The sequence below is a fragment of the Salmo salar genome, chromosome 15 (assembly GCF_965601325.2).
Source record: "Salmo salar chromosome 15, fSalSal1, whole genome shotgun sequence".
In the NCBI taxonomy this organism is placed as follows: Eukaryota; Metazoa; Chordata; class Actinopteri; order Salmoniformes; family Salmonidae; genus Salmo; species Salmo salar.
Window position 1 is genome coordinate 75,638,898 of NC_138305.1, and position 15,636 is coordinate 75,654,533.

At 46.5% G+C, this 15,636-nt stretch overlaps 1 protein-coding gene across 12 annotated transcripts in view; it reads right to left on the bottom strand.

The window, feature by feature from the left end:
- prdm16 (PR domain containing 16) overlaps window positions 1-15,636 on the bottom strand; it is a 243,781-nt gene that overhangs the window by 119,438 nt on the left and 108,707 nt on the right. For 11 of the 12 annotated variants that reach the window (XR_014380665.1, XM_082962061.1, XM_082962054.1 and 8 more), the window contains exon 3: window positions 5,388-5,441. Coding sequence is in view for 11 of the 12 variants with exons in the window: in XM_082962061.1 (XP_082818187.1) it covers window positions 5,388-5,441 (54 nt within the window). In the remaining variant the exon portion in view is untranslated. The remainder of the gene's footprint in view (window positions 1-5,387; window positions 5,442-15,636) is intronic. The other variant, XM_082962051.1, reaches the window with a different exon arrangement.

Sequence of the window (15,636 nt, forward strand, 5' to 3'; positions counted from 1 at the left end):
AATTCCATAATATCGATTGCACTGTGAGGGTGTCCGTGTCTTAATACTATCTGAGTCGTGATCTAGCTTGTGTTTACACATGTTTTAAAGACAGCGATGCTCTTCTGTTGGAAGAGCACCCCCCCCCCCCCCCCCAATAGACTAGGGAAGTCAGTGAATGGCAGGTGGGATAAGCAGAAGCGGGGATTAAACAGACAGACAGACAGACAGATAGGACTGTTCAGAACCCAACGACAGCTGATCCTATCAACAACCTGCAATGATGGGTATCACCATCTAATCTAATACCCCCAAACAGAGACGGAGAGGGAGAGAGAGAGAGGAGAGAGAGGGGTAGGGAGAGAGAGGAGAGACAGGGGTAGGGAGAAAGAGAGAGAGAGAGGGTGAGAGGGAGAGAGAAAGAGAGAGAGAGAGAGGGTGAGAGGGTGAGAGGGAGACAGAGAGAGAGAGAGGGTGAGAGGGAGACAGAGAGGGAGAGAGAGTGAGAGGGAGAGAGAGGTAGGGAGAGAGAGGGGTAGGGAGAGAGAGAGAGAGGGAAAGGGAGAGTGAGAGAGAAAGAGGTAGGAAGAGAGAGAGAGGTAGGTTCGAGAGAGAGAGAGGTAGGGAGCGAGAGAGAGAGAGAGAGTGGTAGGGGGAGAGAGAGAGAGAGAGAGAGAGAGAGAGAGAGAGGTAGGGAGCGAGAGAGAGATAGAGTGGTAGGGGGAGAGAGAGAGAGAGAGAGAGAGAGAGAGAGAGAGAGGGGTAGGGAGCGAGAGAGAGAGAGAGAGGTAGGGAGCGAGAGAGAGAGAGAGTGGTAGGGGGGAGAGAGAGAGAGAGAGAGAGAGAGAGAGAGAGAGAGAGAGAGAGATAGAGAGAGAGAGGTAGGGAGCGAGAGAGAGAGAGAGAGAGAGAGGTAGGGAGCGAGAGAGAGAGAGAGAGAGAGGTAGGGAGCGAGAGAGAGAGAGAGTGGTAGGGGGAGAGAGAGAGAGAGAGAGAGAGAGAGAGAGAGAGAGAGAGAGAGGTAGGGAGCGAGAGAGAGATAGAGAGAGAGAGGTAGGGAGCGAGAGAGAGAGGGAAATAAAGAAAGAGCAAGAAAGAGAGGGATAACAAACTCACACCTCCTTTAGAGTCTGGGGAGTGAATGGAAGCCCCTTGACTCCGCTCTTATCCAGCTATCTTGCGTCCTCGGCAGATTTCACTAAGACGGCTTTGGAGCTACAATAACATCTTCTCTCCTCCTTTATACCTCCCTCTGTTTTCAGTCTAGTCTCTCTCTCTCTCTCTCTCCGTTGATCCGTTTTTGGGGTCTAGTCTGTCTATCGCGGCGCAAAGCCTCTCGGGACGAGGTGTTGTTTTGGTTTCGGGGAGAGAGGGATCTGTAGGGTCAAGCACTGTGATGGAAACATAGATAATAGTATAATGTTATGGATGATCTCTCTCTTTCCAATAGCCAGAGGCCCTTTTCTGTGAGTAAACGGACAGGGAGTAGGAGGGAGAACAGATGAGGGTGGTTGGAGGGAGGGAGAGAGGCCCCACAAGACCCCAGCTGGTTCCTCGTCGCCACGGAGACAGAGGGATGGAGGACAGAATGGAGGGAGTGGGAGTGGAGGAGTGGAGGACCGCACTTGAGAACGGGTGCAGAGCCACTTCTATAGTCACAATGGGTTGTGTGTGTGTGTGTATGTGTGTGTGTGTTGTGTGTGTGTGTGTGTGTGTGTGTGTGTGTGTGTGTGTGTGTGTGTGTGTGTGTGTGTGTGTGTGTGTGTGTGTGTGTGTGTGTGTGTGTGTGTGTGTGTGTGTGTGTGTGTGTGTGTGTGTGTGTGTGCGTAAGTAGTAGTGTCCTCTCAATAGGATATGATGACATAAGGTTTACAACTTACTGTATGTGATGTCTTCATCATTTACCTAGATGAATAATATCACCACAAAGTGACAGCATGGGAGACGACACAGCGCACAATGACCTTTCAATAGGACCATTGTAATGCCCACAAAAAGCAATGCGTACAGCTTTTGGTCTACACTGGAAGTGAGTTTCCCCCCCATACACAAACGCTGGAAATACGCCAGATAAATTCAGTCCGTTCTGATAATTCGAGATCACAGAGCAGCCGATTGGAGGTCACAGCGTAATATAGGCCCTACAATACACACATCACCCTGTCAATACAATACACACATCACCCTCTCAATATAATACACACATCACCCTGTCAATACAATACACACATCGCCCTGTCAATACAATACACACATCGCCCTGTCAATACAATACACACATCACCCTGTCAATACAATACACACATCAACCTGTCAATACAATACACACATCACCCTGTCAATACAATACACACATCACCCTGTCAATACAATACACACGTCACCCTGTCAATACAATACACACATCACCCTGTCAATACAATACACACGTCACCCTGTCAGTACAATACACACATCACCCTGTCAATACAATACATACATTACCCTACAATACACACAGAACCCTCTCAATATAATACACACATCACCCTGTCAATACAATACACACATCACCCTGTCAATACAATACACACATCACCCTGTCAATACAATACACACATCACCCTGTCAATACAATACACACATCACCCTGTCAATACAATACACACATCACCCTGTCAATACAATACACACATCACCCTGTCAATACAATACACACATCACCCTGTCAATACAATACACACATCGCCCTGTCAATACAATACACACGTCACCCTGTCAATACAATACACACATCACCCTGTCAATACAATACACACATCACCCTGTCAGTACAATACACACATCACCCTGTCAATACAACACACACATCACCCTGTCAATACAATACACACATCATCCTGTCAATACAATACACACATCACCCTGTCAATACAATACACACATCACCCTGTCAATACAATACATACATTACCCTACAATACACACAGAACCCTCTCAATATAATACACACATCACCCTGTCAATACAATACACACATCACGCTGTCAATACAATACACACAGAACCCTCTCAATACAATACACACATCACCCTCTCAATACAATACACACAGAACCCTCTCAATATAATACACACAGAACTCTATCCTACACTGACTTCACTGACTGGCTGTATCCGAGCTGAGACTCAATTTGCATTTTCCAGTAATCAAGCACAGCAATAGCCCACTGTGTGGTGTAGAGGAGGAGGAAGGGGAAGTGTGTGTGTGTGTGTGTGTGTGTGTGTGTGTGTGTGTGTGTGTGTGTGTGTGTGTGTGTGTGTGTGTGTGTGTGTGTGTGTGTGTGTGTACTACACTGATGAATGAGTAATGTCATTGGGGAAAGGCTCATGCATAATGTCATTCATATTCATAACGGTGTAGCATGCAGTCCACTATGGCATGATGAGGGCCCACCGCAGCACACTGTGAGCATAATGAGGCCCCATCAATACCCACTCACTGTGTCCGTGTGTGTGGGTGTATCCATATGTGTCCGCATGCCTGTGTGCGCGTGTGTGTGTGTGTGTGTGCGCGCGTGCGTGCGTGCGTGTGTGTGTGAAACATCTGTGTGGGTTGAGGCAGTATAGGACCTGCCATTGGAAAGGTAGTCAAGTGAAGTTGAGACCAGAGGTAAACATTGTATTGCGTATTGTTTTGAAAAGCCAACTGAAAGACCTTCATCATGACAAAAGGGGTTCATGTTGAAGGTTTAGATGATGGGTCAAGTACATACAGTCGAGCACAGAGAACTCAGGGCCGTAATCACTAGGGCCGCCAAACGAGAGAGGGAATGCACGGGTCTGCGTCTCAATCGTCCGGGGCGTTTGAGTGAAACCGAGTTCAAAGTTCACCAACCAGTGACGCCCTACAACCCATTTCCATTTTTAGTCATTTAACAAATGCTCTTAGGGTTAAGGAGGAATAAGGGTTAAGTGCTTTGCTCAAGGGCACGTCAACAGATATTTCACCTAGTCGGCTCGGGGGGATTCGAACCAGCAACCTTTCGGTTAACGGCTCAACGCTATAGAACCCGGAGAAGCCCTTAACCCCTATTCATCCTTTGTACTGTTTGAGCTATAGTCAACAAATTGAGTCACAAATGGCACCCTATTCCTTATACACTGCACTACTATTGACCAGAGCCCCATAGGCATTGGTCAACAGTCTTATTATTATTAGTATTATTCTTTTTGTTTCTTTTCGACCGGCACTGTTGGAGCCCGGGAACTTAAGAATTTCACTGAACCCTGCAATTACATCTGCGACTCTGTGCATGTGACTAAAAACTCTAATCTAAATCAAATGTAGTGCATTAACTAGGGAATAGGGTGTCATTTGGGACGCACAGCTGGAGTGCGTGGGCCGTGGCTATACACTGAGTGCACAAAACATTAGAAACACCTTCCCGATATTGAGCTGGACACCCTTTCGCCCCCCAGAACATCCTCAGTTCATCAGGGCATGGACTCTACAAGGTGTTGAAAGCGTTCCACAGGGATGCTGGACGATGTTGACTCCAATGCTTCCCACAATTGGGTCAAGTTGGGTGGATGTCCTTTGGGAAGTGGATCATTCTTGAAACACACGGGAAACTGTTGAGCGTGAAAAACCCAGCAGCGTTGCAATTCTTGACACAAACCGGTGCGCCGGGTACCTACTACCATACCCCGTTCAAAGGCACTTAAATATTTTGTCTTGCACATTCACCCTCTGAATGGCACACATACACAATCCATGTCTCAATTTTCTAAAGTCTTAAAAATCCTTCTTTACCTGTCTCCTCCCCTTCATCTACACTGATTGAAGTGGATTTAACAAGTGGCATCAATAAGGGATCATAGCTTCCACCTGGATTCACCTGGTCAGTCCATGTCATTCACCTGGTCAGTCTAGGTGTTCCTAATGTTTTGTCCACTCAATGTAAGTTTCCATTGATTCTCTTAACATGTGTCCCTCCCTCCCTTATTTTTCTATGTCCCCAGCCATTGTTCTTTCACGCACCATTAAGTTTACACTTGAACTTTCTCTTCCTGTCTGCCGTGACCCGGCGACACTGGCCGTAAAAGCCAACGGTCCGCCCCCCTCAATAAATGTATCACCTCATAAAGACGTGGTGCCACGTTCAATGGGACGTATCGACAACACAAAGACCAATGAAGGACAATCCACTGGTCGTGCTATGGGAAACTGGGCAGTCATTCACATTTGACTTTGAATGTGAATACACAGTATATCTATAATATGTGATATGACATGGAGTGCACGTCTGAAATTATGGAGGTATTTGGTATTCCAGTTGTGGTGTGTGTGTGGGTGTGTGTGGGTGTGTGTGTGGCAGTGGTCAACCGAACAGAAAGGGTTGAACAACAACAATACATCTGCTTACCTTTTTGATGCAGCTCTCCGGAGAGGATGCCGTCTCGCGGTCATTCAGCATCTGCTATGAAGAAAAAAAAAAAAACATTTTTACAACTCAGCTCGGACAGAAATAACAGACTCCTAATTCCAATGACACAATGACGTATGGCACTCTGAACAACCTCGGACAAAACCGTAACCTCTTCTATTAATCATGACCGTGGTGAGGGGGACTCCATACCGTTAACCCACGCTTAGACCAGGGGACACAAAGTTACAGAGTTACCACCCACCACATCCTCCACACACCCCACTTAAGAGCTGTTGCAATAAATGCCTCAGTTTTGTCTGTAATCTCCCCTCCCCCCCTTCAGCATAACAGGACATTTCGCTGAGACAGTCAGCTTTGGGGGAGAGAGAGGAAAGGAGAGGTGGAATTAGGCCTCCAGCAATATTTACTCAGAAAGGCTGTGGGGAGAATGCTGCCAGTGTCTGGAGGTTGAAACGCATCAAGTTGAGGAAGCAAGGAATGATGAAGAGGTAGGAGGGATGGTTACAGTGATAATGACAACCCCCCCCCACCCCCCCCCCCCCCCCACAGTGGCTCATTCATGGCTGGGAATTAGGGAGGGGAAACCATCCATAGTCTGAGTTTAGTTGGGATTATCAGGCCCATATAAAAGACACACACACACACACACACACACACACACACACACACACACACACACACACACACACACACACACACACACACACCGGCATCTCTCAAGCTCCCCCCCCCGCCTCCCAACGCCCCAGCCCCCATCCCTATCCTCCCCATCTCTCTCCAACAGAGGGTGTGTTGTGTGGGTTTGCACTGGCAATTCCGTACCCATATATTGAACTTGACATATTAACGTTTGGATTTCTCCTTGAATGTCCTGGATGATTTGAAGGGGAGGTGGGGCAGGGATATGCGTCTGTGTTCCCGAGCAGTTATCTCATTTGGAATCTGATGTGGGGAAACTGTGGGGGGATTATTTGGAGCGTACAGTGGAGTCTTTTATGAATCACGTTGAATAGACCAGCTCAAAGAGAGATTACGGTCTGTGTGGACGGTAAAGCCGGATCGGGGTTCTATAGGCACTGGCACGTTTCTGCCCAACAAACACGCGATTCTTCCCGGCCCTAGACCCATTTACTTGTACATGTGCAATTGCTAAGTACATGACTCTAAATGTCCAAACCTCTTAAGGTTTAATGGTCACATGTATCATGTGTGTGCATGATTATGCCACTGCCTCTCGACCATCCAGGGCTCCAATGAAAGAGACTTGAAAGGGATCTCATTTGTGACTCGATTCAGGAAACTAGGCGTATGTCACGCGTCACTACGTTACATGTAGGATCTGTGTTGTCATATTATTCCTATCTCAGAGCCGTTTTCTTGGCTTGTTATAGCCTAATGTTAGCTAGCTCACATTGAACCTGGTCGGTTAGCTACTTGCAGATTCATGCAGGGTACAAACATCATGAGTTGGGATTTTGGTTCAATGTTTAGCTAGCTAGCTACATGTCTTAACAAAAGTCTCAAGTAACCATTTCAATAGAATGTCACTGTGACAACTGTTGATAGATGTAGCTGGTAAATTCGTCTCTGGCTATCTACTCCGATTTCAGAGCACTCTCGTCTGAGTGTGCCAGAGCGCAGAATAACTGACGAATTTACGAACGCTCAACACCCGTTGAATATGGCCCGTGTCAGTAAACGTTGGCAAAAAAGCTTAAATGTTTGCCAGCAGCACAGTTGCCATCACCAATACTCTGGATAACATAAAAACAGCCTAACTTGAACTTGACATATTAACGTTTGGATTTCTCCTTGAATGTCCTGGATGATTTGAAGGGGAGGTGGGGCAGGGATATGCGTCTGTGTTCCCGAGCAGTTATCTCATTTGGAATTACTCTGCTAGGGCGAGTAAAATGGTCAGTGAGCTGTTCTCTGTGCCAACATTAGCCAGTTAGCTTGGGTGCTTGACTGTTGTTAGGACAGAACGCTCGGATCAACCCTTAAAGAGATGGATGGGGCTAAAGCGTAAGAGGGTGTGAACAATGCTAAATGGGTGCAGATAAACAAAGGCTCTCCAGTAGTAGTACCAAAACATTCAAAGGCCATTTTCTCAAAAGTGAGATTACAAGTTTATCAACTTTCAAAGCAGAATTACTTTCCCATTATTCCTCAACTGTAGTGTATGATATACAATTTTATACCTCTGTCTCTACTTTTATCCAATGTAAAAAACACAATTTTAAATTTTGCTGCATAAGACCGAATTGAGCTGGTCGGTCACATTTAGTTAAATAAAGACCAAATAGAAATGTTAAAGTAATCTAGTACTGCCAATAGGTCTCAGTGTCTCCCATTTCCTGTCAAGGGAGACTGGCATCCAGTCCATGTGCTCTACATCCGAAATGTCACCCTATTCCCTGTATAGAGCATTTCTGTTGACCAGGACCCCTAGACTGCCATTTCAGTGAATAGGATGCCATTTCAGACATCTGTATTTAAGACTCATCCATGTGTGCTGCAGACAGACAGACAGTGGACCAAAGCTGCGGTTCACTACATTAAGCTGTCAGTGGATCTCCCTGCCCACTGAATGGAAGCAATTACACCACAGATACTTACACGAGTACACTTACATCTAGAGTCTAATCCTCAGCCTTGTCATAGCCATCCCCCATCGTAAAAACAAAATCACATCAGCCGGCGGCGCAATTCAATGACACTATTTTAAACTAGCGACGCCGAGGTCTTTGTATCTGGTCCACCACAGCCCATGTGTAACTCATAAGCCCCCTCAGCCCACCACACACAACAGCATCCAAATACACCCTTGGTGTGTGTTTATAAATGGCTGTAGCGCTGGGAAACTGCTCAGTGGCACAGCTTTGGGCAATGCCAGAGCCATTCACTCAGAGAGAGAGAGAGAGAGAGAGAGAGAGAGAGAGAGAGAGAGAGAGAGAGAGCAAGGGCAACACTCAGTTGTGTGTGTGTGTGTATGTGTTTGTGTTTTGTGTGTGTTCACGCGGCTGTGTGTGTTGCTGCGCGTTTCTGTGTGTGGTGGTGCTGATAAGAAGAACCCTCCTTCACATTCCTGGCCATCCTGTTCACATTGTGCTCTGACAATAGCCCTTTAAAGTGATGGACACAGATAATGGAAGAGAGGAAGAGAGAGAGAGGGAGAGAAAGAGAAAGATTGAGACCGAGAGAGTGAGAGGATAGAGAAAGAAGAGAGGAAGAGGGTAGACAGAGAGGCGAGAGAGGCCTTCCCCCTATGGTAATATGTGGAGGCCAGCTGTAACAGTTTACAAAGTAACAGCTTCATTGATTCTGCAAAACGCTACCAGGCACTCCAACAGGGTTAGGCCCTCTCCCCACCACCCTCTCGACACGCCAAACATAAATATGTGTATGTATCAAATTGTGCGAGAGTAACCCGAAACTGTAGGAGACATGCAAACAGACACAAGCAGTTAAACTGACGGTTGAATGTCTTTCAGCTTTTTGGTTTAGACCCGCTTCTTCCCTCCTCTCCCCCTTTTCATTCTCGGCTGGCGCGCTCCAAATCTCAACGCGAGTCTCTGAGAAAATATTTTGTTCTCGTTTCACATTGAGCTTCGAAAACCAGCTGCTTAAAGGGAATGAATGTAAAAACACGTCCGTTGAAGGTGCTGTGTGCTCTGCTCTGAAGAGCAGCGGTGAACGGGGTCTCCTGCGCTGTAACGCATGAGGTTATAGGTGTGATGCCCAAAGTCTGCCTCTCTCTCCCTCCCTCTCGTTCAGCTCCTGCAGACGGACACACGGGCACCCGCACAGACACACACTCTCCACAGCCTTACAGAGACCCAGCCAAGCAAATAAATAGCCTATTAATTAGAAGAGGGGAAAAAGTGATTGGCCTTCCTGACTAACACCAGCGTATGATTTATTGCCCGTGTCACCGTCGTTTCAAAGTCACTTTTCTCCACGTCAGAGGGAACACTCAAAACAGAGGTGAGCTTATTTCGGGATCCCTCAACAGAGCGGTTTCACATTGTACCCTTGTGGTCCTATCTGCGCTAGGCTAACGCTAACCTGCGCTAACTTGTCTATAGGTCTTACGGGCATGACGAGTAGAGAAACTGGCAAATAGTGCCGGTGTCATGGAGACAGTGGAAGGTGTGTGTCTGGGCACAAAACCCTCTTTATGGCCTGAAATGACCTCAAACGTAAACACACGGGTCTTGATGAAAGTGCAGCCACCTGCGGAATCATTCCAACGCAGTGACTGTCTAAACCTCATTAGGTGTGTGTGTGTGTGTGTGTGTGTGTGTGTGTGTGTGTGTGTGTGTGTGTGTGTGTGTGTGTGTGTGTGTGTGTGTGTGTGTGTGTGTGTGTGTGTATTTGTGTACATTTCCGCACATGGCGAGAAATGACAAATCCCCCCTTATGAAGTTTATAGCTACAAATATAATTTCTATTATCGGATGGTGTCAGAGCTTTTTCATCGCACTTTAGTACCATTCGCAGTGACACGCGATGATGAGTAAGCACGGCGGGTTGTGGAGTGTAAAGAAGCTCCTCGGCGAATGGGCCGGCTGTATTGTTACAGCCCCCCATCGTTGCCAGCCAGGCACACATGGAGCAAATCGGGCCCAGTTAATTCCAGAACCTCTAGCACCTCTTCTTCTCTCTACCCCTCAGAGGCTGTTCAGCGTAGGCCCTACACAAAGCCCACGTGGTCGTTTGCCTTCACAACCCCTGCACCATTTCGCAAGACACAATCACTATGGAAACTGGGGCTCCACTTATTGCGAGGAATTAGCGATAGTGCTTTAACTACTCAGGGATCAGCGACAAAGGCTAGCGCATCCCAGATGTACACCAGTAGCACAGAAACAAAAATTAAACAAATAAAAGATCACTTTCAGAGTTTTCGCTGTCGGAAAATGTTGGCACACGTTGCCAAAAACAATTCTCCTCAAGTCTGGATAATATGAGGCAATATAGCAACACAGCCAATGGATGGTTATGGATGTCAGAAGCCGCAAGTTTCCAAAAAGAAACACCAGCAAACAGACCTCAAGGCCTTTTGAACCGACAGACTGACAACCCATTGGCTACAGGAGCCACACCAAGAAAGCCACAAATTGGAAGTTTTGCTATTCAGTTATTGAGAACTTTCTCCAGCTGGCAAGAGCTAATTGTGGCAATGCCGGGACATTATTGATTTCGTGACCTATAGATTAGCACGGATGCGGTCTTCCGCGGCGCGATCGCGCACTGCATAATAAACGGCTGAGCGTGCCTGTGTGTGTGCCTGTGTGTGTGTGTGTGTGTGTGTGTGTGTGTGTATGAGAAAGAAAGAGAAAGAGAGAGCTCTTTCTGGTTTTCACTGCTCTGCCGTCTAAACTGGGCACTAACTATCATGTCAAACATGATTGCAGCAAATTAATCACTGTGATTCTCTCCAGCACCAGCCGCTCTCAACCCTTCACAGCCGACACGCTTCAAGAAAAATATCACTAGTCTGCAGTCTTTTCCTATGAGGTCTACACTTCTGATATCGCTTTGATAGCCCTGGACCAAAACAGGCTTGCTCTCTCTTTGCCTCTCTCTCTCCCAGCCTCTCTCTCCCACCCTCTCTCTCTGTCTCTCCCAGCCTCTCTCTCTGTCTCTCCCAGCCTCTCTCTCCCAGCCTCTCTCTCTCTCTCTCTCTCTCTTTCTCTCTCTCTCTAATCAGTTGAATCTTGTTTGAGTAAGGATACTGTCTGACTGGATAGGGTTTTTTGGACTCAGTTTGTGTTCCAGGGTAATTTGTCCTCAGTGGGGTGTAAAGGGGCTATTTTGGGACTTCCCAACAGATACGGCACTATCACTACTTAAAACATATTTTAACAATGAGCCTGCTCAAGAAAGAACACGGAGAAGGAGGGAAGGATGGAGAGAAGGAGGGAGGAAGGGGGGAAATCCTCCCTGCTAAATACCAGGAAGCTAGGCAGCATTCTGATAGAATATATTTATGAAGACTTTAATAAGCTGAGGACTTGAAGCCGTCTGCCAAAGCAAACATCAAGGCAGTCCTGATAGCAGAATGCTCCGAGGGCTATTGATGGGGGGGGGGGGGGGGGGGGGGGGCAATTAAACATAATGGCTCCCAGCTTAGCATTGTTTGATTCCATATTATAGCCTTATCAACGTCTTCCACTTTGGCTGTCAGTCGAATGTGAGAAAGGCATACAGACCATGTTAGTGGATGGCAGAGGAATGCACTAGTCCTATTGTCTGGGTCCAACACAAAGGTGAGAGAGATCAGAGATTGGTTTGACGGGGCTAAAGCTAACAACGTTATTACTCAACATATCGGGATGGGCCAGGCGTTAGTTGGCGGAACTAAAACCTCCCAAGAGATTGAGTGAAAACACAAAGGGCAGATTTGGCAAACACGCGCTGCCATTGTGCGGGCCCGTCACGGCCACTTCTCAAACAACAGGCGTGTTTGCAGTACGAGCAACGAGTCATTTAAGAGTCCTTTAAGAGTTCCCATGATTTATGCTCGGGCAAATGTCACAATAAAATATGACAGGGGCTTTTCAATAAAACCCGGGACGAGCTGCATTATTGTTTAAATGGTTCCTATGACTCATATCAACGTATTATCCATACAAGCGACATAGGAGCATGATTTATTTGGCTAATATTCCACAGCTTAATATTCACCAAGTATACACCGACAGGCTGAACTCCTGTTACGTTCTTCAACTTCTTGTTGGAGTCAATTGTTCTCTTCATGACAATATTAGCGCTGAAAGGTTCACGGTCCGCACTTGCTCAGCAAATACACCTTGACAGTGGTACATTATTTTATAATGCCGGGAGAGAGAGAAATCGATGTTGTGCCTCGGAGTTGTTAAAAACGCAAAAGAGAAAGAGAGAGCAAGAGAGAGCACAGGAGCAAACATATTAAAAGGGTCATATTTTCATACAGGCCTCGCGCCTCATCCATCACCTTAACATCAGGCCTCTATCCTTTTAAGCCGCGACGCAGAACTTCATATCGACAGAGCCATAGCGATAAATTAGCCGGCTGGCCCACTTTATTGATAAGTCATTTGGGAGGATGATCAGTAATAATCATAAGTGAATAAGGGAGGGGCGATAGATCTCCGGCCAACAGATGCTTTGACAGCCGCATGGTCGCCGACCAATAAATAATGCTACCTTGGTGGCTAAGAGGATTGCATACACAGTATCCTGGTCGGGGTAGCTTTCACACCATGATATATGGCATCTTCTGTCTTTGATTTTGATAAGGTTGCGTCGTATCGATATGTCGTCGGGGCTGGGGGGGGGGGAAATATCTCCACCTCTTCTCTAATGATCACATACGGCCTCTTGGAACACGCGGGGGGGGGGGGGGGGGGGGGGGACATGGGGGGACGTCGGAGAGAGATTTAGAGCTTGACCTGTAGGCCGCATAAATTGGATCGAGAGTCAATCCATATGATACGTAGATGCCTTTCACTTCTGCTGGCAAACATGGAGTTTGAAAGATGGGATATCTCGGTAGTGTATGAGGTGTAGGTAGCAACATGTTCTTCATTAGCAACACGCTTCAATCTGATCAATCTGATATTGGCTTTCTGGATTCCAGTCTTCTCCCATCTCAATTTCTTTCCTCAGAGATGTATGTCTGTGTAGGAATACACATTGGGTCAAATGTCTCTCTCAAACCATTGAAGCCCGTAATTCAAACCAGGGAACCCTTTGTATGCAAAGAAGAACATATAAACCTACTTAAGAGACCAGATCTGTCATCGGAAGAGGTTTTTGGAAGCGGGCCACGGCTATATTGTCATGTGATGATGGAAGACGCCTGGCAAAATTATGTATTGTTTATTGGGCCCGGATAAATATTTACTGCTTTTGCATATTTCGGTGTAAATATGCAAAGAGCTTTCCTTACATCGCCTCACGCTGGTCTGACAAGTCCATCCTGCTCGCCAGAGGGCTCGTGTGTGTGAGAGAGAGAGAGAGAGAGAGAGAGAGAGAGAGAGAGAGAGAGAGAGAGAGAGAGAGAGAGAGAGAGAGAGAGACGGTGTGCAAAGAGAAGAAGGGTATTTAAAGTACACTAACACTAACTTTGGAGAAATTTCGACACTTAGGGGAAAGGGTGGGGTGGTTTTGAAGATTAGTCCCCTCCCCTTAGATACGGGCCTGTAGCTTTTCCACATATTGACGGGAGGAAAGGGGAGGACGGGGAGGGAGAAGATGGAAGGGCAGACTTGGGGCCCCTAACATGAAAGTGAAAGGTGTCCCTTGAGTTGGGGCTAAGTGCACGTACTGTATATTTGGGTCGGGGGAGCACAAGCAAGCGCTTTCTTTGTGCTTTGGGGTTTAAGCCGGGGTCAGTTCTAGATGATGCCTTCAAGTCGAGAGAGACGAGGAATGACTGCATGATGAGATTTCTTCCCCAGATAAATAAATACCTCGACCAGTGTATTTCCTGCCTGGCTGCGCGTAGTCAAGTCTAATGTGGGAAAGGGGGGAGGTGAGGAGCCCGGGAGGAGTAGAAGGATTGCTTAAAACACTGTTGCATGCCCCAGAAAGACAGAATATAGACATTTAAGGGATGGTGGAAACAATTTTTTGACGACAACTTAATTCCCGTCATGTCAATAGCATCTTTAACACCAGAACCACCATAGGCCAATGGCCACTGACGTTAGATTTAGTAAATAAATATAAATCTGCTTAAAAAAATAAAGTCCTGCTCCTTCCCTTGTTTGTCAGAATATTGAAATCACAAACAGAAAGGTATTAAGAGCTTTTTTTTACCAGTTTTTATTTTCACACATATAAATGCACTGTAGGACGTCTCTCTCTCCTCACTGAATTAATGACAGGCTAAATGGATGAACGGGCGATAAAAACTGACAATTGTGAATGTTACTTCACAATTGAATTTAAAATCAGGCCTATCTGAATGATGACGAGGTTGATTTAATTAACAACAATAGTTTGATGATGAAGAATTGTGGCCATTGTGACTGTGAACTAATGAAAACGCTATTATGTTCTTTGAAATAACCGGGGGGGGGTTTCGTATTCTAATGTTACCTAAGACACAACCAAGTGATTATTCTTCTGTCATCATATATGAAATGTATTTATTAGACTGTGAGAATGTTGACCCATCATTGGCTGGAAGGGGGGTCCATCAAGGCCAGGCGTATGCTAATGAGGACCGCCTGACAATGTTCTCTAGCGAATACTTATAGGCTAAAACATTAATGCTGTTAATGCTGACGCACTTGGGAACTAGTCTACTTGGTCAGAGCACTTTTTATGAATGTCTAAATTTCTGGTTGGTTGTAGCGCACGGACATCCCTGCTATGGCTAGTCGCTATACATTCTTTAACCGTGAACACAGTATAGACAGTTCCCCAGTCTCTTTCTCTCGGTCTCTCAATGGCCCTTTTGTCCTGACCCCTGACAAATGTTTACAGTGCGTGTGTTTTCTCCCCGTAAAAGGATCGACAGAGTTGTCTCATCAATTGGAGAGAAGTAAGGGTGTCGCGTGTTCCAAGAGCCACAGCGAACAGCTTGTAATGTCAGAGCATCTTTTGTTTGTAGGAGCACAGACCTCTCTCCCTCTTTCCCTCTCTCCTTTCCTCCCTCACCCCTTTCTCTCTCTCTCCTGGGGCCACATTTTGACAGTGTAATTTATTGACACCAGGGTCGTGTTCACTAGGCACAAAACGGAAGAAAATGGACTGAAATAATTGACTGTTTTGCTACAGTGTGCCCTAATGAGTATGACCCAGCCAAAAGCACAGAGACTGCCATAGATCCCGCCCCATAGGATATGAGAGAAATAGACATGTACCTGAAGGACAAAGCACCTTTTTCCATGTTCCATGTTGAGGTGGAGGAGATAGGACCAGAGTGGTGCCATTGAAATGGTGATTCAAAATAGACGTATATTGTCATTAGACACTGAACAGACTGAGGATCACCTAAAATAGAAATAATGGTGTCCGGGGTTAATAGGTCAAAATTACAGATGAACAATTGTGTTCCTGTCTGCCGACTGATGAATCCTCAGAGGGATTGGAGAATGCTGTGTGTGTGTGTGTGTGTGCGTGTCGTCCTCCCCTATGGCCAGCTCATCTCCATCATGATGACAGAGAGTCCTGCAGCTGTCAGCTCCATGACAGAGGGAGAGGAATGGCCAGCCTTGTTCCAACT